The 27194-nt window shown below is 39.1% G+C and overlaps 1 protein-coding gene and 1 long non-coding RNA gene across 16 annotated transcripts in view; both read left to right on the plus strand.

Annotated features, from left to right (window-relative positions):
* Positions 1 to 27194, plus strand: part of nrxn3a (neurexin 3a) — a 1637233-nt gene that overhangs the window by 1015071 nt on the left and 594968 nt on the right. The window contains exon 1 of one of the 15 annotated variants that reach the window (XM_028822258.2): positions 19208 to 20450. The exons of the other annotated variants lie outside the window; for them this stretch is intronic. Coding sequence (XP_028678091.1) covers positions 20195 to 20450 — 256 coding nt within the window. The 5' untranslated portion in view covers positions 19208 to 20194. Of the gene's footprint in view, positions 1 to 19207; positions 20451 to 27194 lie in introns of those variants that run through there. 15 annotated transcript variants of the gene reach the window in all.
* LOC127526089 (uncharacterized) lies at positions 14854 to 16840 on the plus strand. Its single transcript, XR_007933707.1, has 2 exons — positions 14854 to 15760; positions 15800 to 16840. It is a non-coding gene; the product is annotated as an uncharacterized LOC127526089 (long non-coding RNA).

Here is a 27194-nt window from a genome sequence, read left to right on the forward strand (position 1 = left end):
GAATGTGTGGCGCTTGGGTATTTGGAGAAAGAAAAGGAAGAGACAGGAATTGAGAATTAGTACGTTTGACAGAGACAGTACTGCTGCAATAAATTATTTCATCGAAGGTCGCGCACGGCGCAGCAAGCATCTTGCGTGAGGCAGGAACAATCTCTGGACAAGGCGCCAACTCATCACTATCACTGCACCACTGTGTTCCCATGTTTAATAACATGCTTTAACTCCTATCATCATGAAAATTATATCAAGTATACATCTCAGTATTTTAATTATTCAGAAAAAGTCCGTTTAAGAAACACGTAGTGATTCACACACATAGAGCGCATAGAAGATCAAATACAAAACAAAGAATTTAACGTGCTACTTTAGTTACGATGGGATTTGAGAAACTAGTAAATTAAATGATTTAAAGATGAAGTTTATGACATTCTGCTTTAATGACAACATAAACTATGTGATTAAAGTGGAAATTTCGAGATTAAAGTTGACATTTTGTGCTTTTTTTTCCCACTGTGTGCCTATTTTTTTTATCTCTGTACCCTAATAAGCTTTCATACGACACTCAGACGGTGGGCTACGACTCGCCTTTTCACTGCGACTTTGATATCTGACAACTTCTTTTTTATTTCGGGCACTGTGCGACTTTGTGAACTTGAGCTTCGAGTTTCTTTATCCTTGCCTCACCTGGTATTCACTGAAATTCTATTTAAAGCCCGTGCATTTGCCATTGTCTTTTCACAGAACGCTGAGCTTAAGGGATATTTATATTGATTTGCATATTCAAAGAGGCGTAATTATGGGAGGATTTTGGGGAGTGGCAGCAGGCGCATGCATGTGCGTTACTTTTCACACTGACTGGGATTTATGGAGTGGAAGAATGTGGAAGTTGGCAAACGCACAGATTTATGCATCTGGATTTTTTTGTGCGTACGAACATTTCCGCTTTTGTCCTTACACCATGTTTTATTGTGAATTCTACGCACAGCGTTATGCATGAGGCCCCTGGTCTGGACCTTTGGGCGGCAAGATTAGCCCTGTCTTAGAACCTGCAAGTTCCACCTGGATTTATTGAATTGCAGGTGGTTTTGCTCCCAAAACTCCCAGCAGTAAATTCTAGAGGTTAACAACTTTCACAGTACCTACAATGATTTGCCCCAAGGCCACAAACTTTTTTTTTTTTTTTTTGCTTCTTTAAGGAAAATAAAATAATGTTTTGCTTTCTCCCAGGCTACAATCCATTTTCATGAGCTCAGAATGACAGAACAACATTTGATTCCATATACTGATTGCTTTCAAATGCTCTGTCTTCCTGCCTCTTTCATTTCTACCAGCAGTCTGAATTCTGAATAGTTGGTTTATGCTAACCTGTATTTTGGGTGACTTGTAATGGGATTTATATTGAAAAGCCATGAAAAAAAGAAAAATGGAGCACTCCCACTTACAGAAGGAATAAAAGTATCAGTAATTCTCATATACAATTTAATATATTTCAGCTTTGATGCCTGCTTCTTTTTTGCACAATTGGCCTGAGGTGCAGACCACCCATCCTGGTGAAGTAATCACTTTTAACAGTTTGTTCATTATTTGAGTTTATTGATTTTCTCTCAAGTTGCACAGTTAGCACTTTCTAACATTGACTAGAATTGTATGTGTATCATTGCAGCTGTTGTGAGAGCTCCATGTGGTGGACAAGCCTGAGGTATTGTACAAGGAGAGGAAGTGTGTGCGTGTGTGTGTGTGTGTGTGCTTAAAGGGCCACGTAGTGCCATGCTCACAGAACTGAGGAATATTATTAAGAAACTGCCATTGAATTTTAGAAAGTGATTTCTTTTATTTGAGCACACATCTGTTTTAACTGGTTATTATTTGGTGATTTAACTGAATGTTACAAACGCTGACTTTTAACATTCAATCATCCATCCATCCATCCACCAATTAATTTTTGAACCTGCTTAACCCAGTCCAGTGCCAAGGACACCCAGGGCCTATCCTGGGAGCATAATCTGTAAGGCAGGAAGCAAACTAGCATTGGATTGGTACTAAAAGTTTGACTTCGGTATCAATACCACTTTTCAGACTTCAGTACCGTTACCAAAAACTGGTATTAAAGCAACTAACATATAACTCCGTATTGCTCCCGCCTTACGGCAGCCTTCCTGGTGTGCAGCACAATCGTGTGTCTTGCGTAGAATGGGTGCCCCGGTCTAGTCTCGAGCATGCTGAAGTGCTGGAATGAGAAGGGGTTTGTGTTTCCCATTGAATCTCTAGCAGTGTGAGTTACCCTGTGCCCTGTGGAGTCTCCAACCTGTTGAAGAGTAGGATGGGGATGGACTCAGAATAAACTGAGCTACGTGTAACAGCAGAGCGCAAGACCCTTGAAAACTACCATTTACATTCAGTAGTGAAAATACCGGCATGCTGGTACTGTACCATATTTAAAATTGGGTTTTAATACTTTTTCGGTACTGGTATACCACACAACCCTAAAGCAAACCTGGACTGGACATGACACCAAGAAAGATTATGGTCAATAAAAGTACAACCCTGTAATGGAAAACACTGCTTTTTTAAAATGAATGAGATGGATGAATTAATGCATAATAAACATTTGAAAATAATCAAAATACAGTACAATACAATGAAAGTATAACTGCTATCTTATGGAGGTGATGACAGTTTTTCAAAATATCTGTGAGATTTAATTTTATATGACTTCTTTCAAAGTTAGAATTATCACATGCTGTACTATAAAGATAGGTATTTGTCATAACAGTATCCATCCATCCATTTTCCAACCCGCTGAATCCGAACACAGGGTCACGGGGGTCTGCTGGAGCCAATCCCAGCCAACACAGGGCACAAGGCAGGGACAATCTTCAGAGTCTATGAGGCATGACATGATGTTGTTGAAAGCAGTGAGACCCAGTAGATCATCTATCTATCTATCTATCTATCTATCTATCTATCTATCTATCTATCTATCTATCTATCTATCTATCTATCTATCTATCTATCTATCTATCTATCTATCTATCTATCTATCTATCTGTTATATAGTGCCTTTCCTATCTATCTATCTATCTATCTATCTATCTATCTATCTATCTATCTATCTATCTATCTATCTATCTATCTATCTATCTATCTATTGACCATATATATATATATATATATATATATATATATATATATATATATATATATTTAGGCTATCCTGATCTTGAAAGTATTTCTGAAAATCTTTTTATTTTTATTAATTGTTTGAATTCTCATACTATACAGACAATGTTAAACAATGAGATGTGCATTGAAGTAGGCGCCGTGGTTGAAACTCTTGCGCCATGGACGATGTACGTTAGTTTCGCTGGTAATACCTCTTGTGTTTGTTTCCCACATTGACTCCAGCGAGTGCTCACTGTCTTGTGTTTTTATCGGCTGCCCAGTTCACCAAGCAGTCTTATATGTTATTTGATGTTGTAGGGATGTTAGCCACATTTGTTGAACTGTTTAACCCTTAAGTGCTAATCTTACCTACTAGTTTCATATTTTTTTGCAGTCCTATTCTTTGAAGGCTCCACACTAGATGTTATACTTAAGTTGCACAATATCTTTTTTTGTTGGTATTAACTGCTACATCATTGTGTGGTGTGTACTGCTTTATCTTTACATCACAGTATGTATAGATGCAGTGCTGTTGGTTAAACACTTTTTACCAAAATAAAGGATTGTTGTGCCCACTTCTGGTAATGATATTTTGGTGAGTTTGATTTTAAATTCATGTAGTAGTTTACAGCAGGTGCACAAATTATATCAGCTTCACTGAAGTACCTAAAGGCAGTTTGTAATTTTAATGACTTATGTTAAAAATGAATTTTATAGTACATGGTAGACTAATTTCTTAATGCTTCGTTTAATTTACCTTTTACATTTATGTCATGCTGTGTTATTCATTTGATGGAATATTTATTTTAAATGTCCACTTGATCTCACAAGCAATAGGTTTTATAACTGTTTTGTGTAAGCTGTGACCTGTAGGGGAGCACCAGCGAGCTCTCAAACCCTCCAGCACACCAACACCAACACAAGTATCAGTTCAACCAGTGATTTATACTCACAGATATCTCACAGATAATACACAGATATCGCACAATCACAATTCCTCTTATGTTCTCTGTCTCTTTTCCATTCTTCCTCTCCTTTTTCTCCTCCAGGCAAGCTTCATTCATTAACCACCCAACTCTGGCTTGCCTGGATGAGGTTGTGTGGCTTCTTTTATGCCGGACCCAGGAGCACTTCCGGTGTGATACTGCTACAAGTAGGGGGTACTTCTGTACCCATGGAACACCGCATTGCTGCATTACTAGACTACTCTTCCCAGCTTGCCCCACGAGTAACTGTAAAGCAGGAGGACTGCCGCCTATTGTGTGGGGTCTGTACAATTGGTCTCCAACTGTCCTTCCATTAAACTGGCCTCCTGGCTGGGTGAGGAACCTTGAACCATCTGTGCCAGAATGCCAGCCTATACCTGGTGACCATCACAAAGTATAAATGGAAGGACAGTGTCCTCTTGTGGATTTAGCCAGAAAAAAAAAACAGAAATGCATGCACTTGTGGTATCGATTTTTTCTTTTTTTTTTTGTAGCAGTTATTAATCCTCTTAATTTGACAGTTTCTATAAGATTTTATTCAATACTTTCTGATTTCATTCATGCAATGGAATGGCACTCCATCCTAAGGTAGCTTTCTGGGCTACACCTAATTCTGCCAAGATGGGCCTCAGTAGCTACAATTCTGAATTAGATTAAGTCAGCTTGAAAAACTGGATTAACACAATTTTTATTCTTATAACTTATTTAATCGATCAATTAGTCTGTTTTGTACATTACACAGTTAAGGGGAGGACATTCTATTCCAGTAACACTGTTTCAAAGGCTATAGTAGTTCTGGATGTGGTGAAAGTCCTTAAAAGAACACACTCGTCTACATCAGACCATTTCTGGGTTGCTGTTCAACAAGCCGTCTTCTTTGCCACCGTCAGAAATTGTTCAAGGACTTGCCTCTCCATTTCATCTTCTCACACGGCAAGGTTGATCTCAGACCTGGGGGCTTCCAAGTCAGTAAGCTGCAGTTGTTCCAGTTTCTCTACAGGAAGGGCTGCTTTGTAATCTAAAGGCCCAGAGTTGAAATCCTGCTGCTGCCGCCTTAGGTAGGATGTGCAGCTGAGAGGTAGATATTACCCTCAGGGGACAAAGGGACAATGTTTCTAGATTGGGCAGGTTCACGTAGCAGTGATATAGTAGTGCTAAGCACTGTACCATTGTGAATACACAATAATATTAACTCTTTGAGGGCTGAATATTTTTTCTGAAACGCAATGGCTTCACACAGAAATCAACATAAAACATCTGTTGCTGCATTCTATGGCTGCCAGTTTGCCAAGAATGTGCGGCAGGCAAGCTGCCAGGCTGTGTTCACGTGGCTGCACGGGGCAACAGCAGCGGCCACGGTCACAGTGCATTGCAATCTGGTTTCTACCTCTTATCATTGTTAAGTGACAGTCCTCCCAGGCAAACAGTGCCATAGGCATGTCAGCTACATGAACCTGTTCAGCATCACGATTAGCTGGGGACCAATCAGCTGAAGCTGCAAAACCTCATATTCATTTTCAATCGCTTGTATCAAATTCAGACAGAACAGGCAACACGTCCTCCATGGCGTATTTTGCTTTACGCTTTAACCTCTCGCCAGATGGCAGTGCCATTTTTGCCATTCTCTGCACCTTGCTACTCACGGGAGCGCAGGAAATCTCGGTCAAAACCAATGAAGAGAACTTTCCTTCTACCAATGAGAGTCTAACTAACATGCAACGTTTCGTTTTGTCACAGTTTACAGCTGATTATCGATTATCGTCAGCTCCTTCTATTGACAAAAGTCGACATCAGCCCTGAAAGAGTTAAAGACTCTACAAATGCACCTTTGAAAATATGAATATGGTTTAAAGTATTTCTTTAACTGCCTACCCATACATATCCTGAAGAGCTATTTGAACTTTTATTTATATCGAATATTTAAGATAATAAAATAATACATATAGAAAACATACTATAATAAATAGATTAAATATTGATTCATATTTTGGCCAGTGAGTGGTATAAAGATGCCCTACTGCATTATGTGTTTAAATTCAGTGTCAGGTCAGTGTCTGTATTGTCACACGGTTTTTGCAGACAACCTCTTTGACTCTGTTTATAGGACTAAGCAGATTCCAAAATATTTTATGATGTCATTTTAGTCCTTTGCAACTTGTAGTTTTATGTTGTTGTTACTTGATATCAAGGAAGCACATGCCTGACAGTATAACTTTAAATACAAATGTAGTTGTTACTTTTGTTCCATGTGACAATGTCACGTCATTTTTCACATCGTGACTCACTTGAGGGTCACAGGCTCATAACACATCATCCCTTAAGCTGTGTTGCATTACTGTTTATGGAATATTTGAATTGCACTTGGGTCATAGTGTGCACAGCAGGAAATTAGGGTTAGGGGCAGAAAGGCACTATATAAATAAAATGTCTTCTTATTATTATTGCTAAGAAAAGGAAGGCCATTTTACTACAGATAAAATCACCTTTGCCAGTGGATATCCGAGGCAGGTGTTAGAGCTGCCAAACCTTCTTAAGCTGTGGCCGATAATGCAATGGTTTTATCTCTGTGTTCTTCAAACTTATCAGTTGTGACTGGGCACTCCAAACTTCACTGTAGTACACGAGGGTCTTTCCACCCTCCTGTGCTTGTCACCTCCCCAGCTTGCATTCTGTAGTCATCCTTGTGCCTCGTTCATGCCATCTAGACAGAAAGCTCTCGTCTGAGGTCGATGGAGGCTAATTAACCCCCTCTCACTGGGTCTCCAGCACAATTAAAATTTGCAAACAGAGACACAGTGAGACTGAAAGGTAACCGCACTCATTTTACTTTTGTGCCAAGCTTCCTGATTCAGCTGGTGGGTGAGTGGTGCACACACTAATATCTACTGTTACAGTCTTCTCTTAACGAATGCATTCATGATGCTCAGAGTAATAAAATTATATTCTTGAACAGGCTAGAACGGGTTCCATTATGCTTTGTGCTGCATTTAAAATAGACTTTGTGAGTGAAATTTCTCTGGGTTTCTTTAGCTTCTTTAAATCTCTGAGTCTGTCAAAAGTCATCAGTCATTTTAGTTAATCAGTTGACTCGGCTCTTTGCTTCACACAAAGTGTGGCTATAAAGAGAGACAATGCCATTTCCATTTAGAATACTGTATATGGTATATACTGAAAGTTTGTTCCTTCTGGACATATTGAATGCTTTGTGCATATAATCAGGCTCATTGCCCGAGGCAGCATAGTACCAAAGAAAACCCAGCTGAAATAAAAACACTGACATGCATAACAACTAGGTACCCACAATTGTTTTATTGTTTTATGGAGATTTTTGGTCTGTTTCTTATTTGTATGATCTACATTGTTAATTTTTCTTACCTCTGCTCAAAATGTATGGCATGCTTTTAAAGGCAAATGATTTAGTTAAAATCAAAATACACCCCCCCACCACCACCCTTTCCTTCCTACAAAATATTTTACAAAATCACCTCGCCTGAGAACATGTAACTATCAGAGTCTGGCTTTGAATTCAATTTAGGTAATTGCAGAGGTATAGCAGCAGAAGTAAATGGTTGTCATCAAAGTCAGAGCAGTGCGTTATGGCATCGTGATAAGTTTGCAATTACATTTGAGGCACAGTGATAGATGGACAGTTAGTTTTAAAGCACTCTGCTCTTGAGATCAAGAGATGAACTGCTGAGCTGCTGCATGTGTCTGTGATTGAGAGAATGTGTGTGTGCCTTTGGTTGTGAAAAGCACCAAGAGCTCTCAAGCAGCAGACACGCTAGTTTAGAAGATCAATACCATGGGATGTATCTTTAAAGTGATCAGCTTTGTTTGAGGACTCTAATTTATAAGGGGGAAATGCCATGGAGTGAGGCGCTTTTGGTGAGGCAGTGGCTTGAATAAAGTTGTCTTTTCACATTTTAGATTTGTTTCTTTTTGTATTTTTTTATACTTGTTGTGAAATGACAGGACATCTGCTCACCTGCTGAGACAAAAGGGATAATAGCTGATCCTTTAACACTAATCCCTCAAAAGAGCACTGGTGTAAGATGTTACTCTGAGACTGGATGGGCTTTGATGATTATATTATATTATATTATATTATATTATATGATATGATATGATATATGATATTATATGATATGATATGATATGATATGATATTATATTATATTATATTATATTATATTATATTATATTATATTATATTATCCATCCATCCATTTTCCAACCTGCTGAATCCGAACACAGGGTCACGGGGGTCTGCCGGAGCCAATCCCAGCCAACGCAGGGCACAAGGCAGGAACCAATCCTGGGCAGGGTGCCAACCCACCGCAGGACACACACAAACACACCCTCACACCAAGCACACACTAGGGCCAATTTAGAATCGCCAATCCACCTAACCTGCATGTCTTTGGACTGTGGGAGGAAACCGGAGTGCCCGGAGGAAACCCACGCAGACATGGGGAATTATATTATATTATATTATATTATCCATCCATCCATTTTCCAACCTGCTGAATCCAAACACAAGGTCACGGGGGTCTGCTGGAGCCAATCCCAGCCAACATAGGGCACAACGCAGGAACCAATCCCGTGCAGGGCGCTGACCCACCACATTATATTATATTATATTATATTATATTATATTATATTATATTATATTATATTATATTATATTATATTATATTATATTATATTATATTATCCATCCATCCATTTTCCAACCCGCTGAATCCTAACACAGGGTCACGGGGGTCTGCTGGAGCCAATCCCAGCCAACATAGGGCACAAGCCAGGAACCAATCCCATGCAGGGCGCTGACCCACCGCATTATATTATATTATATTATATTATATTATATTATATTATATTATATTATATTATATTATATTATATTATATTATATTATATTAGATTAGATTAGATTAGATTAGATTAGATTAGATTAGCTCCTCATCCACTGTTAGTTCTTCACTTGCTCCCAATACTCATAAGGTCCCAAACCACCCAATTCTATACTCTCAAACATGTACAATTTGGAATAAACTGCTTTGATGAAGAATTTAGATTAGATTAGAGTAGATTAGATTAGAGTAGAGTAGAATAGAGTCGAGTAGATTATATTAGATTGGATTAGAGTAGATTAGAGTAGAGTAGAGTTGATTAGATTATATTAGACTAGATTGGCCAGTGGTTCTCAAAGCACCTTGAACATGGGAAAGGCACTATATAAATAAGACATATTATTATTATTATTGTTGTTGTTGTTGTTATTAAATTCAATCCTGCCCCCCAGTGGCTGCACATTTTTATTCCAACCAATTTCAGAATAATCATTCTTGCCATTAATTGTTCTCATTGTTTAATTATCTGAGCTTTTTTTCCTTCTTTTATTTTGCATTCAGAAAAGTGCAGTAGTGTGAAATTTACATTTGTAAGAAATTAAGAAATATAAATCTGTTTTTGGCCTATATTTACATGCAAAGCTCTGCTTACTTCATTTTCTTTTTAATTTTCCTTTTCTGCAGAGTTTGCTCTCTTAATTATATCTAAATACTGACAATAACAAGCAGAGCAGACACCAGGGCAAGCAGCACTGAATGCTGAAGGGCAGCTATTTCAGGGTTATCCACATGGGGGCTTATTAAAAAATAATGGTTTAAATAACAAGAACATTAAAAAGAACAATATATTAAAAAAGCAAAAACAGAGGAATCATTCCCTTCTAGCACGTACACCGTCTTGCTTCTTTCAATAAAAAAATTTCCATAACCAATTTATTAATTTTATATCGATTCAAAAGTCATATAACAGGTAAGTAACAACTTGCTTCATTCAGCTCAAAGTCCAATTAAAAGCAGACATTGGTTGGGATGTGGACCTGCAGGACAGAATTTTAAAATAAGGCTACTGCTCTTTGGAAATGTCTCCAGAGGTCTACTGCGTCAAGCTCAGTTGGTGTTCACATTCAAAAGCCACTTTTCTTTCTTCACCATTTGTATCGCCTATATTTATGACTGTTTATTTTCTCATTGGTTTTTCTGTACCTGTGGTATTGGTTCTGATTTTTTTGCCCTTGAATGAATGTAATCTCATGTAGTCTGTGCAGAGTCTGCACTTCTCCCCTTGTCTGGTGGGTTTCCCTCTGCTTTTCCTTAGCCTAGGTCAGGCTGGTGAGTGACTGTGTGGGCCATGGGATGGATTGGCATCCCATCCAGGGTCTCCTTCTTCCTTATACTTGATGCTGCTAAGAACAGTACTAGCCCCTCACAATACTGAATTACGTTAAACTAGTTTGATAATATTGTGCTGTTATTTTAATATAATCCTAGATACAAGGCTCATGGACACATATTTAGGTCCATCAAAATGTGTCTTATTTGTAACTTATCGTTTATTCCAGAATCTTGTGATGAAATTCACCATATTACTCTGAACTGAAAAATTGTTTGCTGCTTTCTAATGGTGTGCTCCGAGAAGGGTGAGGCTCCCTGAACTGGATTAAGTGGGATAAATAATGAAACGTTTGAATGGGTGAAAATCTAATGTAGGATAAATCTAATAATACATAAGCAGGGATAAAATGTGACATCTGATGAAATGTAAAACATGCTGCTACTTAGATGTGTTTAAATGTTAAATGTAAGAGAGGAAAATTTAAAAGACATGATCAAATGTAAAACATTAAGGAATAATCTCCTATGCTTGTTATAACAGGTACAGGTTGTTAATTCACTGTGGGACACTCTTAAGCAGAGCTGAACCCAGAATAACACTTAGATGCCACAAAATCCGAAAACGCAGGAATTTATTGAAGGAAAAGAAGGATGTCAGGAAGGTATAGGTGCAAACACATGGACAACAAATAACTGTGCTATGACATGCTGCACTTCCTTACCTTGTTCCTCCTTCTCCTCTCGCTTATAATGCTGGCATATCCTCCTCCACCTCCTTGTCAGGCAGAACTTTGTCTTGACTCCACTCTCAGTTCTAGGCTAATCTGATAAATGGATGATAGATCCTTTTTAAGTGCTGCCTGACCCAGACTTCCAAGAAGCACTTACAGGCCATTGAGATCCTCCTCAAAGAAGAGCAGCTCCATGCCAGGAACTTTCCATGTTGGTTCCATGTGCTATTTCCCAAACTCTTAAAGAGTTAGGCTCCAGACAGGAACCCCAAGACATGGCCACAATGCCCCCCTTTTTTTTACCCCCTTGCTTCCTGGAAGTGTAGACCTTCAACTCCTGTCCTCAGAACACCTTGGAGTCCAGACCAGACAAATATTCCAACTAACCTTATAGACGGGATGTTGGCATCCTGTCCAAAAATATTCCATACAACCCAGTGGATGGGATGAAGAGCTCCTTGTCATATGGGCTGATGTCCAGCATCCTTTCACAATCACATTAACAGGGCTGCCTTGTTCACACAGTGAAATAATCTTTTGCTGTGTCTATTCTCCACAAGAAGAACTCTGAAGGCAGCTGTTTTTTTAGGTCCTGACTTTTGGATGCTTTACTATTTGTCTGAAGCCAGGTAGCCTTTGGAGCATATGGCACTGTTGTCCACAGAGAACAAACCTGATTTTTGTCAGGTTATTTTTGTTTAGCACACAAAAGTTCTCCATATCAGACCAAGGATCAAAGGTACATTTGCTCTCTTTCTGACATCAAAGCTCCTCAGCTTGCATAGTAGGTAACAAACTTTCTGACACTTTTTATGGATGCCTTGCATATTACTCTTAAACTTTAAGATTCTGTCAAATACAGTTTCCAAACATTAAAACTATCAGCTCTTTCTATGCTGCTGCCATTTAACACCAGTTGTTTCTATCTAAAGTGAATTGGTCACTATCTGGTCCTCAGAGTATCTGCAATTTGTAATGGCGTGGACTTAGAAAGGGGTGGAAAGTGTGACATAGTGACGGTGGCCATATCAACTCCAATATATTCCATAGCTGTTGCAGCTTGACTGGTGGCAGATCTTTACCCAGTACAATAGTTCTGTTCAGTAGCTCTCTCCGTGTTATCCCACAAATGCCTGACTGGACCGGGATGTGGAGTTTGATCCCTAGTATGTTAAAATTACTGTCTATTCCTCTGCAGCCTGTTTCTGACCACCACATTACTGTATAAGATGGTTGCTTTAGGTCTAGTAGTCTATTCTCCTCTTTATGCACAATACCTTTGTGCTTGAATATCCTGGATTGCTTTGCATGATGGCACCTCCTAACAGTGCACATTCTGAGCCACTTGAAGCTTAACATACATAGACACACATTACGAAGTGTTCTTAGTCCAGATCAGGGTTGTGAGGAGCTAAAGGCAACGTCAACAGCAGTGATAAACAACCCTTTACTGGGCACCAGTCCATTATTAGGCACGTTCTCACACTAGATCCAACTCAGAATCTCCATCTAATCGACATTTTGGTAAGGGTTTTGCAAAGACCATCCATCCAGATTATTGGGGGAATGTGCAATCTCCACACAGACAATGCCAAAATGCTACACCGTTGCTGCCCCTGTTAATTCTTTAGTCTTCCCACTTTTTCTCCTAAGTGGCATATACACGTAAGCTGTTGCTACCTGACCACTTTTTCTAATAGCAATGTCTGTTCATATACTGTTGTCTCTGACTAAGCATTTAATTATGTAGGAAGGGCAAGGGGCATTAATAAAGTGGACACTCTGCTCTTTTGTCTTCCATATAATGAGTTGAGGATTCTGCTCTTTACCCTGCTGCTACAACCTATTGGCCTCCACCTCGCAGTTGGATGTATTATTAGAACGATCACTCAGCGCAGTGATTATCAGAAAACTTGACCGATTACCAGTTTTCGCCCAAGCCCTTTATACAGTACTGCTGTATAAAGGAAGAACAGTGCCATACATTTGTGGCTCCTGTAGAAGAAAGATGGACAGCACATGTATTGTTATTTCCTGTAACATATGATCTCGGCCCAGGTCTGCATATTCCAATGAAGTATGAGTTCATCATAAAACAATGGCAGCTCTCTCAATTCTGCCCATTATACTTTATCTAGTTTTGTCATGTTTCCCAAATCTAGCATAGGGAGAAGCCTTGTGAGACCAGAAAACAATCACATAAGACGTTTGCACGCTTGCCCAGTAATGGCCATTTTGTACATTTTGTAATACCCTTACCAAAAAATGAAGGGGCATAGCAAAAGTTGCCATGTGTTATAAAACCGAATGACTTCTGTGTAGGCCATTCTACAAGCTACAGGGCATCAAAGAACATGCCCAAAAAAAAGTAGTAAATTAGTTTGAGGTAACTCCATATAATTAAGATGTTAGGCTTTTGTTCCCTAAGATTTTTGCTAGTATTTTGTTCCAAGCTCTTCATTTGATCAATTTTGTACCCTTGGTCCTGTAACACTTGCTCCTAAACAGTCAACCAGAGTGATGTTTACTTGATTATGTTGATCTCTTTTGTTTGCATAAGCAAATAAAAATAAATGTAAATGTAAATTCTGCAGTGGGCTGGCGCCCTGCCCGAGGTTTGTTTCCTGCCTTGCAGCTTGTGTTGGCTGAGATTGGCTCCAGCAGACCCCTGTGACCCTGTAGTTAGGATATAGCGGGTTGGAAAGTGGATGGATGGATGGTAAATGTAAATTATCACTAGTAAAGGCAAAACAATGAAAAATAATGCCTTTGGCAATATTGATGTGCCTTGTTCTCTGCTTGTCTTTGGACTGATGGCAACGTTTTGTCCCTTGGAGTTTTTAAGGAGGAAGACCAGCAGAGATTACACTTAACACTTAACAAAAAATGAAAGGGCCTACCAAAAGTTGCCATGTGTTATAAACCCGATTGACTTTTTTTATAATGTGTTTTTTATTCCAACAGATGGCACAAACATTACCAATGCTGTTACCAAAAACTGATAACACAATCTATCTTTATACATAACTAGTCATTAAGCCTGTTACAGTAACAGGCACTAGAAAAGTAGTGCATAAACACAGTATATTAAATGGCAAGGGACTTTGACCTCATTCTTTTTGTTGGTCGTATTTTTCTTTGTCTTTCAGCCTTTCTTTTGTTGATGTTTACTTGCTGAGCTGACCGTTCTTCATGGGCTGCCGCCGTGTATTGTGTGTCTTTAATTTTCTGTGACAGTAATACTTTCTTGTACGTCCGCTGGCTTGTACGTCCGTAATATACCTTTAATTTTCTCTGGCGGTAATACAGGCGTGTGCGTAGTAATATGCCTTTAATTTTCTCTGACAGTAATACTGGCTTGTATGTGGCTGTAATATGCGTCACTGTATTGTGTACCTTTGATTTCCTCTCCCAGTAATACTGGTTTGTATTTCCGTAAAACGCCTGTAACTTTCTCTGACAGTAATATCGCGCATCGCACCAGAAGACACTCACAAACACGGACACCTGGATGCACACAGGGGTTTTATTAAAGAGGATACGCTACTGTGGCTGTTCGTTTGTCTGTCCAGTATTTTAAATCACCTGCAGCTCGCAAACCGTTTGACCAATTGACCTGAAATTTGGTACACAAATACTATGTGATGTCTGCTATCAGCTTTCGGGGTGATGATTGACCTCCATGATTATTCCTCTTTTATTTTTATTTTAGTTTATTATAGAAACAACTCTCTGCAGCAGCCAGCAGGGTGGCGCATGCGTACGGGAGCCGTTCTCATTCCCTACCACCTTCACCGTCACATCCCCTACCTCTTCATATCTTAAATCATTCTTGAGGCAGATTGAAGAATTAAGTGCCAGCTTAAGTGAAAAATTAAAGAAAACGTACTAAGTAATTGCAACACAAACACTGACTTAATCAGTTTTAATGCAAAAAGATGCAGACGAAAGAAGAAAAGAAGTGGGCTGCTAGGGTGGAGTAAAGAAGAGCTGCTCCGGAAGCAGCAAGCGCATCAACCTCTGAGCAAATGAATGCTAAACGTACAGAGAAAGAGGATGAAAACTAGGAATGCTCACGTCAAGTGTATTCACTGCACGTTATCGTGCAGGGTGCCGTTACTGGTTATATAATAAAACACCAAGGCCTGTGTGTTCAGGCCTCCTGAGCAATCTGATTGGTCAGTTTGGCTTTGGTGTGATTGGTCGGTTTAGCTTTGTCGATGTGATGAAAGAGGAAATGCAAGTGTGAGACGCACAAGGTGGCTTCATGGCAACATGCTTGAGCAAGAGTGCGTCAGTGAAGAGACGTTCACACCTGCAAATACAGAGGAAAGGCGCTAAAGGTGCACGTAGGGCAAGAAGTAGCAAATATTTGTTATATTTTTCTGTTACCTGCCTTCGATGGGTACCATGGCTAGCAATTTAATAAGTGAAATTTATATAGAAAAAATATAAGAAATTAAAAAGAATGACTGAGGAAGCAATGATCTAATTCAAGTTCATTTAACATTCTGGTGATCTGCCCTCATTAATGTGACAAAATGAAAACAGAAATACATTGTGTAAATACATGAGAGACTCTATTAACAGCTATAAAGAGAGCATGCTGGCCTGCCAGGACCCAAGTTTGGGACCCCCGTGGTCAGACTGTCGGGCACTTCACTCTGTGTGACAGTCCATGGGCTCCAATGGGATTGTTACTGTACTTCCTCTGTCAGCTTTTTTCTGTTTTAAGTTTCCGTTATTTCGATATAGTGTTGCTTGTATACACCATCTGTTGGACTGAAAAATGCAATGCATTTTATTAATATACATGACAAACAGTATTAAAATGGGAATGCACTGGAGGGAGCTTTGTTGAACTCACTTCAGTTAGATGACACTTCTGTACTTAGAACTAAGCTCTCTGACTAGCCCAGCTATACATTATTTTTTTTGCAATCTGAATTTTTAAGTGAATATTCTGTTACAACGTGGACCTTCCTCTGCTTCCTTGGTTAATGCAAGAACAACTTCATGTTTTATTAAACAAATACATCGCCTGGTATATCTGGTCCAGATTTTCACCTGTATATTTTTAATCCCCAAACCCCCCGCGCCCAACTACACACACACACACACCACCACCACCATATTCCCCAGGCTGCAACTCCTGATCATTTTCACATATGGCTGTCTACAGCATGGTGTAAATGTCCACAGCTTAGCTCAAATAAGATAGGGAATATTTTGCATACATAAGAGACAGAGACTGTGACATAGGTGCTAATGAAATGAGCTAAGGCAAAAAAAAAAAATCACTCCTGTTTTGGGAAACAACTGTTTAACACACACAGTAAATTGTGTGATTCTTTGGGCTGCAAAATCAGGTCTGTCACTTTCTGATGTCGTTATCTTTTCAGTATGCATATACTGGGTTTGTGTAGGTATATATATATATATATATTTTTCTCCACCACAGGCTCACAGAATACTAAAGTGTGCAAGAAAAAAACTAATCTAGGGTGAGATATCTAATTCCCTAAGTGTTCACATGTAAAGACAGCTATTGTCAATGACACCAGGCCTATTCACCTCCTGAGAAATATCACACAGATATGCAGAGAATGTGTCCACTCCACACATTCAGCGATCAGACTTTAATCAAACCCACCTCAAAAAAGATGCAGCAACGGCTCTAACTGCGATGCCACCTTTCCATCTTGTACATTTATTTTTGGTTAGGTGAACATTGATCCAAAGCATCTATTCATTTTCCGATCCTGCACATCTACTGCAGGGTTAAAATTGACCAGAACCTTACCACAAAGTGTAAGGTGTAAAGTTGGAGCCAGCTATAGACAGGGAACACTTACCTACACATGCAGGGCCAGTTGAGTGACACATGTCTTAGGGATGTAGGAGAGAATCTGAGGACATAGAAAAATGCCCTTACAATCACAAGGAGAATGTGCAGATCCCACATAGACAGTGACTAGTCTGGGAGTTGAGGCATGGTTGTGGCTGTGAGATAGAGCTGCTAACCACCTAGGACAGAAGAAACTTGTTTTAAACACTTAATTTTTCATTTTTGTTAAAATAGAATGGGTTGCTTAGGAGAGCTCCAGAAGACTTGGTTCAGAATTGGTTTTAATTTGTACTCGATTTTCTTCTGGGTTACATCAACTGATAACTTTAATTTGATTGTTTCTGGGTGTTTGGGTAGGTTTGTTCTGCACTGGTTTGATTCCTTTTTTGTTCCCAGTGTCTCCAGAACAGGTTTAAGATCTTTGTGTCCCTAAAAATTAGATTAAGTCAGTATACATAATATGCAACAGGGTGGCATAGTAGTTATTGGTGCTATCTTACACCTTCAGGCATCCTAGGTGCAACTCTCATCTTAGCTCCTGTTTTTATGGAATGTGTGCATTTTACCCTGGTGTACATTTACCTGGAGTTTCTGTTATTTCTCTCATATTGCAAAATTGTGCATGTTCGGCTAATCGGTGTCAGTAAACTGGCTGGGCTGTTGTATGAGTGTGTTCTGGGATGAACTACATGCTGCTGGGACTGGCTGCGTAACCCAAGCCTAACCCCATGAGTCTGATTTGAGGGACAGAAAGCAGATGGATTTATGAATTTAGACAATAGACAACCTGGTGGCGCAGGGTTAGTATTAGTGAACATGGTTCCACCATCCTCTGTTCAAATCCCAGCCTTGTGGCATATTCACGTTTTTTCCCAGTGTGTGCATGGATTTTAAATTTGAATACTCTGGTATTCCTCCCAAATCCACAGGTTAATTGTCGGCTCCAGTTTGAGTGAGAGAGTTTATATAACTGAATATGCCCCTGATGACCCAGCCTTTTACCCAGGGTGGTTCCTGCCCAGCTTTCTGATGCTGCCAGGATAGGCTCAGGCTCCTTGCGACTTTGAACCAGAGTAGACTGTTTCGGTAATAGAAAAGTGCTGCCGGGTGACATACAAAAATCCTGTTTAAGATCTTTATACTCCACGGTATGTAATGACTTCTCGAATATGACATTTTTCCCTTCTTTTCAGAAGATCTAGAAGAAGAAGATCATCAGTATCAGCTGTTCATGATAACTTGCAGCAATCAGCAGTAAAATGTACATGCAAACTGTGATGACAACATGCACTATAACTTTAGAAATATCTTATGTGGAGAGAGTTGCTTTTACTATTAGTGATGTTCCCATTTCTTTCTATAGCACCTTTCAAGGTAATAGGAATAACTTTATGAACACCAAAGCAATCTGCGTTCCCAGTCCGGTGTCTGTGCCCATACGGTTCCAGAAGATGGCTTCATTAACACGGCAGCGCGCTTCCATGTCGCATTGGTTTTCAGAACAAATGCCCGTGATGCCTTCACATGATGACTTTAACAAAAACGGATTAGCCTGAAATGTGTCGCACATCATGGGGACACAGCTATAGCTAGTAATAGAGGGGGCCTGTAATTGTCCTCTTTGTGTAACTCTGCTCATTTTATTTTTGAAATGACGGAATGAAGCACTGGGCAAAAGTCTCAGCAGTTGCGTAAAATCAGCAAATTATGATTAATTCATATTCTAAGTGTGGCTTATACCAAAACATGTAAAGTAATCCTTTGCAAGATTATAGTGCGTCTTTATTACAGTCTTGTGTTACAGGATTTATGTCCACTCTTTGTGTATGGAAGCTTTTGTGGATCTAAAATGACTATCAATTAAAAAAAGTGTAATGCAAATGATATCAACGCCATTCCCATTAAAATGTGCCCCTGATTTTTAATTATGTTTTATGCGCTTCTAGAACTGCAACTATAAGAAAAGCTTACTTAATCCAAATCTGAATTTGTACAAAGAATTGCCCGACTCGGCCACGGGGACAGCGGATTTATTTGCTGGGGAAGTTCGCCTGTGTAGTAACTGGCGCGGGTCAGGCGCGTTAAGACTTTGACAGAAATGAACGGCTGATTAACATAATAAAGGTAAAAATAGGATCCTCGTAAATTTGAGAACAAGTGCCGATTCCTCAGGCTTAGATACCATGTTCTCGTCCCCCTCAATCTGTATTCTTAAGAAAATGGTTCACAGTACAGTAGTTATCATTTTAGGTTTAGGAATTTTGCAAGGTTGAAGTCGCATCCGGCGCACGCGTTTTCTAATTGGATTTAGGTGAAACAGAAGCACTGAAAGCAGGAAGGATCAAAGGATTTTTTTTCCATTAAATATTCCCAAGTCACTTCTATTTTACCATCGTCAATATAAAAATGTTCCCGTAGTAGTGCACGGACTGCTTGCCTGCCTGCCTGCCTGCCTGGCTTACTGAACGAGTCGGAGCTTTGAGTCCTGCCTTTGCCCCTCCTCTTGAATAAAAACAGCCTGTCCCTCTGCAGTGCCTTTCAGCCTCACTGATTTGCTCTTCGGAATGTGCACATTTGCATAGGCTGGCCCAATTGTGATTTTTGAAGCTTCTTTTTTTTTTTTTTGCCTTTTGCTGAGTTTCACCTGAGCTTCTGAGTTGAATCCTTCCCGGTGTGCCGAAGCTTCGGGTGCCTTTCATTGCTCGCTTGGTGGAGTATTCTAAAAACACTGTCTTTATCCAGGGCTCTTGGGGTTAATGAGCCAGGCTGATCGCGGCTTAGATCTCTGGAAAAGAAGAAAGCAGAATTCTTGTTCATCCACCCTGCATTGCAACACTTAGGGAATGCAATAGAGTGAAAAAAAGTGTTGGAACCTCTCAGGGCTTTTTTCTTTTTCTTTTCTTGTATTTTCTTCTCTTTCTTTTGGAGAAACATTGCCCTCTTCGGTAGCAGCAGCAGCCAATTAGGTCACAACCTCCTCACAGCCGAGTAACTCTCACCTCATCAAGGCTTTATGGGTGACAAATAGCTTGGTGTTTTGGCATGTGCAGCAATAATAGTTACCCCCTGGGGTGCCAGATCAAAGCTCGTGGCTCGCCTTTTATTTGAGTGTAAGCAAGGAACCAGTTTTGTTTCACAGGCTGCATAGCGCCGACGACTTTGAACAAGTTGTGGTCACTCGGGGGGGAGTACGCGCTACTATGGGCTTTTTACCATCATGAACCTTGTTTCCCCTTTGGAAATTAGTGAGCCGAGAGTCTGCGGGTTTTCTGGGCATCGATCATGCACCTGAGCAGTGTTGTGCAAAGTGGCTTTCAGAGGAGAAGTCGACTGGTCTGCTCTAGTTGGACATCTTGGATCTGGTCATTGACTCTGGGATGTATCATCGGATCAGTGTGGAGTTCTACGGGCTCTGCCTCGTCCAGCTCTGACACTTCATCCTCTGTTGGTCATCATGAGCATCACTTTCAAGGCAACAGGCACCACTCGCTGCCAGTCTCTATTTATCGCTCCCCGGCATCGCTCAGAAACATGCACAGTGGGTCTCTTTGGTTTCTTTCTCTCTCTTTCTCTCGCTGTCTTTATCTTGTTTGTTTATTATTTTTTTCTTTTCTTGCGCATCGGTATTCATCGGCATCGGGCGGACACTTCATTTTGCTAGCGGAGTTCTGCCTTGCTGGAACGATCTTGAAGAGTTCACCTCTTCTGGGAGCAACACCTGCAGTAAAAATAATAGCTCAACTGCACGACTTCTTCAAAGCCATTAGGGGCATTAAGTGATTAGATCTGATACCTGCTCCCCGAATTGTAAGTCCACTTGTCACTTCATTTACGGTTTAAAAGTCGACACAACGCTTAGTGACACGAACCCCTGATTCCCCTTAATTTGATATAATTTTAGCTGTTTTTACACACTAAAAACTGCCGCTTTGGGATTGATACACAAATAGATTTCCCGATTGATGCACAAATGTAAGCTAGAAAACGATTAACTTTGCATTTCCACTGGAGTAAACGGGAGTGACTTCCGAGATGTGAGTTGCGCACCGTGCGTTCTGCAAAAGTTGCTGCCAAAGAGAACTGTCAAAGTTACTTGGCATCGTGCATTTAAGTAGCCAAAGGGTTAAACGGGCTGTGGGGAAGACAGCGACAAACCGGAGAAACTCCTGGGAGTCAAACCTCGGGAGCACAAAGCGGCTTACACCGTGCTTCGTGAAGGAGATGAGGTTGGCGAAGTGCTCTGTTTAGCCGGTTACTTGTTAGTTACTTGTTCTGAAGTTCTGTATTCTTCTCCTTATGATGGCAGCATAAGCAGCTTTTAGTTTTGTCTGAAGAAGGCTGAATTAGGGCACTTCATTAGATGCCATCCCAGTTAGTTCTGGTATAGACCCTCTTTGATCTGTGTGAGTGCGAATGTGTACTTGTGTACAATATACAGTAAGTACACCGCATATGCAGCCATACATGTCTGTTTTTATTTTGTTACACTATTGCTCTCAAATTAACAACAACATTATGAGCAATCTAAGGATATGTATTATGTATTTATAAATACATACCTTTAATTGTACACACACGCATACACACACACACACACACACACACACACACATATATATATATATATTGCATTAACAAAGTAAATATGATAAACATTCATTCATAAATTGTATGTCTATTTTTGTGTATATATTTATATATTAGAGTATGTGTATGTGTATATTTTATATATATAAATATATACTATATATATATATATATATATATATATATATATATATATATATATATATATATATATATATATATGTAACTTATTTTTCTTAAATATTTGAATTGAATTTTTGATTATATGTAAATTAAGGCTCTTTGTACAGTTCTAGCTATTACATTTTACAAAAATATATTTGTTTGCTTTTAAATGAAAACTAAAATTTCCTATAGTTGTTCATTCTTTGTATTGAATTTTCAGAGCAGGCTAGCAAAAGGTTTAACCACCGTACAATTATATTTAAAAAAAGCCACACACACAAACTCACAATAAAAATGTGAATATTCTATAGTTAGACATACAAATCGAGGGCCAAATACTAGACTTTCATTTACTTTTTTTGCTTAGCATATACAATGATTACTTTAATTCATGTGGCATGCACATTTATTTTAATTGTGGTACCATTTTGTCAACAGTAGCACTGAAACAAGTGTGAGAAACTCTCTGGAATATTTAAAGAGGCACAGGAGGCTTTCTGTTTGTCATATAATGAAATATGAAGAGGCAAATTGCAGTGAGCAGAAGCATCCATAATGCATGCAAGCACCCTTTCCTTTATACAATGCAATCTTTATTAATATGGCACCATTTTCTAATTTTTATGTCTATACACAGTAGTAATACTTGCATGTGTGCCATTTTTCTTTAATGCAGTTCCAAATTAGTATTGCTATGTGTTTCACTTCAAAGCAGTGATTTTGCAAATTCTCCACTATTTTCTGCTCTCTCTCCCTCTCATTCTCTCTCTCTCTCTCATATATATATATATATATATATATATATATATATATATATATATATATATATATATATATATATATATATATATATACTGTATATATATAAATTCAGGATGCTGGAGCCCTTACTGCCACCATCGATAACAGGCAGGAATTAGTTATTGGAAGTGCACAAAAACCCTCTTTACAGATATCCACACTTATAATGGAGCCAATTTAGAGTTAACAAATAATCTAAAATACCAAACCAAAACCCCATGCAAACATGGAGAGAATGTGCACACTTAACACAGGCAACAGAACATTGGAGCTATTGCGTTAGGAGCACTAAACACTACACTATGCCATTCTTTCTCATGCTCCTTTTATCGCTGTCTCTCTTTCCAATATAGTGTGTGTATACTTTGTATATATATATATATATATATATATATATATATATATATATATATATATTTTTTTTTTTTTTTTTTTTTTAATATGTGTGTGTATACTGCGGTGGGCTGGTGCCCTGCCCAGGGTTTGTTTCCTGCCATGCGCCCTGTGCTGGCTGGGATTGGCTCCAGCAGACCCCCGTGACCCTGTAGTTAGGATATAATGGGTTGGATAATGGATGGATGTTTGGGATATATATATTTTTATTTTATATATATATATATATATATATATATATATATATATATATATATATATATATATATATATATATATAGTATAATATGTCCAGTCCCCCTGGAATTGGGCCATATAAATACATCTCCAGCAAAACCGCCAGTGTTCAAACCAGTTAGCTCATATAAGCACTGCCAGTATTAACTGAACACTGGCAATATATATGTATATTATTATTTATATATTATTTATATGTGTATGAGTGCTGGTATAAAAAAAAGGTGTAACAGAAGCAGACATGTTAGAGCTTAGAATGCATGCACACTTTCCATTAAGCAGTTCACAGGAGCCGGGACTCAGCCTTTATTGCTTATTTGTCGTTGTGACTCATTAACTCTGTGTCTGCCCAGAACAGATTGGATTATGCTTCTTCTCGCTGATTTGATCGAATTACCCCACTGATCAAGTTAAGTTTTATTAAAGGAAAAAAAAAAGTGTTGTCATGAATGAAAGACATTCGATGAGGGTAGAAATAAGACCTTAATGAAGAATGAATTGTTATAGGGAACGAGTTCGCTCCCAGATGCTGCATTAATCCTTTGCAGAGCATGTACTTTAGCTATTAGAGAGGATGTTCAATTCATCTTGGGCACTTCATCATTATAGATTTACTAATTCTGGTCCTTCATCTCAAGCCCCAACCATTACAATCTTCAGCAGTTGCTTTCATTCCATCAATTTTTTGGAGTACTTTAAAGCTTAATTTCTTGTAAATCCTTCATCAGAGTGAAAAATGTACACATGAAATTTACAAACATAATGCCAGAAAGTAATTTTCTTTTCAGTGGTTATGGTACAAGCAGCTACTACCAAGGCCCAAGAGTGGATCTTTGTTACTGTAAACCCTGGCCCATAAAACATTTTCTTGGAAGTGTCACTGTTTTCCAGGTACACCTTTGTGAACAGACATCCATAATGAGTGTGAAAGTGCTGGAGCTGGCTCACTCCTTTGTACTTGAAGTCACTTATTAATGTGATCCTGACAGTATCTTAATTTTCCCAATATTCTAGTTTTTGAGATGACATTATAGCATTTCCTTAAAGGAAGCAAAAGGTGATCTTTGGTACGTTACCTAATCTGGGCCCTCCACATCCGTTCTGCACTCTTTCTTTCTTTCTTTCTTTCTTTCTTTCTTTCTTTCTTTCTTTCTTTCTTTCTTTCTTTCTTTCTTTCTTTCTTTCTTTCTTTCTTTCTTTCTTTCTTTCTTTCTTTCTTTCTTTCTTTCTTGTTCTATTTTTTATTTATTTTGACTATATCCATCATAATATATGCTATCGATATTCATTTTCTTCATAAAGAAATTGGTAGGTGAGGCAGCACACAATATTCAGCAGAGCTTATTCAGCATGAGCAAAGTGGCATGGATAGCCAGTGCCTTTCTCATATTCACTGTTTAGTTCTCCTCAAATGCCAAATCTGTATGTTTTAAATTGTGAAGAAAAAAGCAATTGAACCTTTTTTATTTTTTCTTTTTGTAACCTGAGAGAATAAATGGCTAATGCACAAAAATGTGAAGATAATTTAAGTGCGCCTGCTGAGGAGATAATGGGATCAAAAAACAGTTTGATACATTCTGTCTAAAAATATCAGCATTAGGTAGTTGTGGTAGATCCAATCTTGGTTACAACAGAAAAAACATAGTTTTTTTTTTATTATTATTTGCTTTATTGTACATTTTTTTTTGCTGTATTAATCAACATGTCATTAGGGTCTGCAATTGGATTCTTCCAAAATAAAGGCACAGTGGGCTAAACACTTCTAGTCTCATGCCTGTTGTAAGCCTCCTTCTAAACACATCAAAGCTTGCTTTTTATTTTATATATTTATTTTTGAAGCTTGCCATATTCCTGGGGGAGAGCATTTCCACCTGTCTCTCACTCATCCTGCAGAACAGCATTCCCTCAGATCCTTCCTAAATTTGCCTTCTGCCAGCTTCCACCTCTCCTCTCCTCTTTCTCTCTTCACTCTCAGAATCGACAGCCGATCTAAAGAAGTGAAATAAGCCTCATTTATATTGTGAGCAATGTGATCTGAAAAACCACGCAGACATTTTGGACATGGTGGCTTGCTGAAGTGTTTTCAATAAAGTAGAGTTGTAATGCCAATTTTGTTTGAATATGTAATGTATTCTGCCATCATGGCCACATTGATTTGGCTTTGCTTTTGTGCTCTAAGTAGTGCTAATTTTAAATCTGATACCATCACCTCTACCGTGGGGACCACTGAAAGCAAAATTAGAGAGAAAAATTAATCAGATGCCAAGTGCTTCTATTCAATAGTCTTCTCAGCTGAGCACTGAAGACGGGCACAACAACAAACCTGATCGGCAATAGCATTAAAATGATTGCACCTATTAGCTTAGCACAAACAGATCTGAAGTTAGTCCTATGACATTTGAAATTTTCCAAACGTGAGATCATTTAATTCTAAAAATCTCTTATGAGTAGCATATTAGAAATAAAAAAAATACAGGCTGTACAAATGTAACTTTCATCCATGCTGATTTTGTATAATTTATATATCTCCTGTGGATTTGTGGTGCTGGGATTAGCACCTTTAGGGTCCTGATTTCAGATCCAGGCATTCAACTGTATGGATTTTTCATGTTCTCCCTGCATTCACTTTGGTGGTCTCAGGGTTCCAGGTACATTTTAGGTTAATCATTGACTATAATTTGGCCTGGCATTATGGTGGGGGGTGTGCCCTGAAATGGCATCCCTATCTAGTGGCAGCCCCTGACTTGCAGAGATTGACTCAGGCTCTTGGTGACCTTAAAATAGGCAGGTGAACAGTATTCAATTTCTTATTTCCTATTTATAGAGTGTATAAGTTTTTCTTTTTCCACAAAACCTATTGAACATGCATCGAGACACATCGAGATCTATTTCTCCATATAGATATTATCAAGCACTCTTAATTAAGACGTTGGAGCCTGTCTTGCACGGGACAGCAGTAACCCAAATAAATAACATATAACATCATCAGTCCTGTTGGGGCCGCAAAATGTCCTGGCAGGTACACACACAAGGCAGGAACTCTCCCTGGATGGGGCACTGGCTACTCAGATATTTAACATACAGTACAGTCTTAATTGTGGATGGGGGAAGACAGGCCTAGTGGTGTAGGGTGCAAGGCAGGAGTCTTTCATGATGGGTGGGACACCAGTTACCCAAACATATAAATTCCGTTAAAAGAAAACAGCACATGCAACAAACCGAGGAGGGGACCTAAGGGTACATCTTTCACCATCTTACAATGCTGTGATTGCAGCCATTCCCCAACTCTCTGTGAATGGTTCTCATGGCCATTGATCAATGGACAATTTGCATATCAATGATGACACGGCCCACTGTTAGTCAATGGTGCTAGTTTCAGTCATAATGCACAGGTTGGAGAAACCTGCAGTCAACTGAGACTGAGGAAGTCACTTGGATGAGTGATGTAACGTATCTCCCTGGAAAAGAACTATGTCCAGATGAACTGAATCAACTTTCTAGAATTTCCTTACCTGGATTATAGAGCATGCAGAGACACACAATTCTGAACTCGAGAGAAACCCATGTGTATGACATATACAGTATATGACCAGTAGGGGCGCACTGCATGATAACGTGCAGTGAATCTGCTTGACGTGAGCATTCCTAGTTTTCATCCTCTTTCTCTGTACGTTTATCATTCGTTTGCTCAGAGGTTGATGCGTTTGCTGTTTCCTGAGCAGCTCTTCTTTTCTCCACCCTAGCGGCCCGCTTCTTCTCTTCTTCCGTCGGCATCTTTTCACATTAAAACTGATTAAGTCAGTGTCAGTTGCAATTACTTAGTACATTTTCTTAAATTTTTCACTTAAGCTGGCACTTAAGTCTTCAATCTTCCTCAAGAATGATTTAAGATATGAAGAGGTAGGAGAAGTGACAGCGAAGGTGATAGGGAATGAGAATGGCGCCCGTACACATGCGCCGCACAGCCGCCCTGCTGGCCGCTGCCAAGAGTTGATTCTACAATAAACTAAAATAAAAATAAAAAGAGGAATAACCATGGAGGTCAATCATCACCCCAAAAGCAGACAGTAAAGGTCGCGTAGTGTATGCATACCAAATT

This window comes from Erpetoichthys calabaricus, chromosome 16 (genome assembly GCF_900747795.2).
Source record: "Erpetoichthys calabaricus chromosome 16, fErpCal1.3, whole genome shotgun sequence".
Taxonomy (NCBI): Eukaryota; Metazoa; Chordata; class Cladistia; order Polypteriformes; family Polypteridae; genus Erpetoichthys; species Erpetoichthys calabaricus.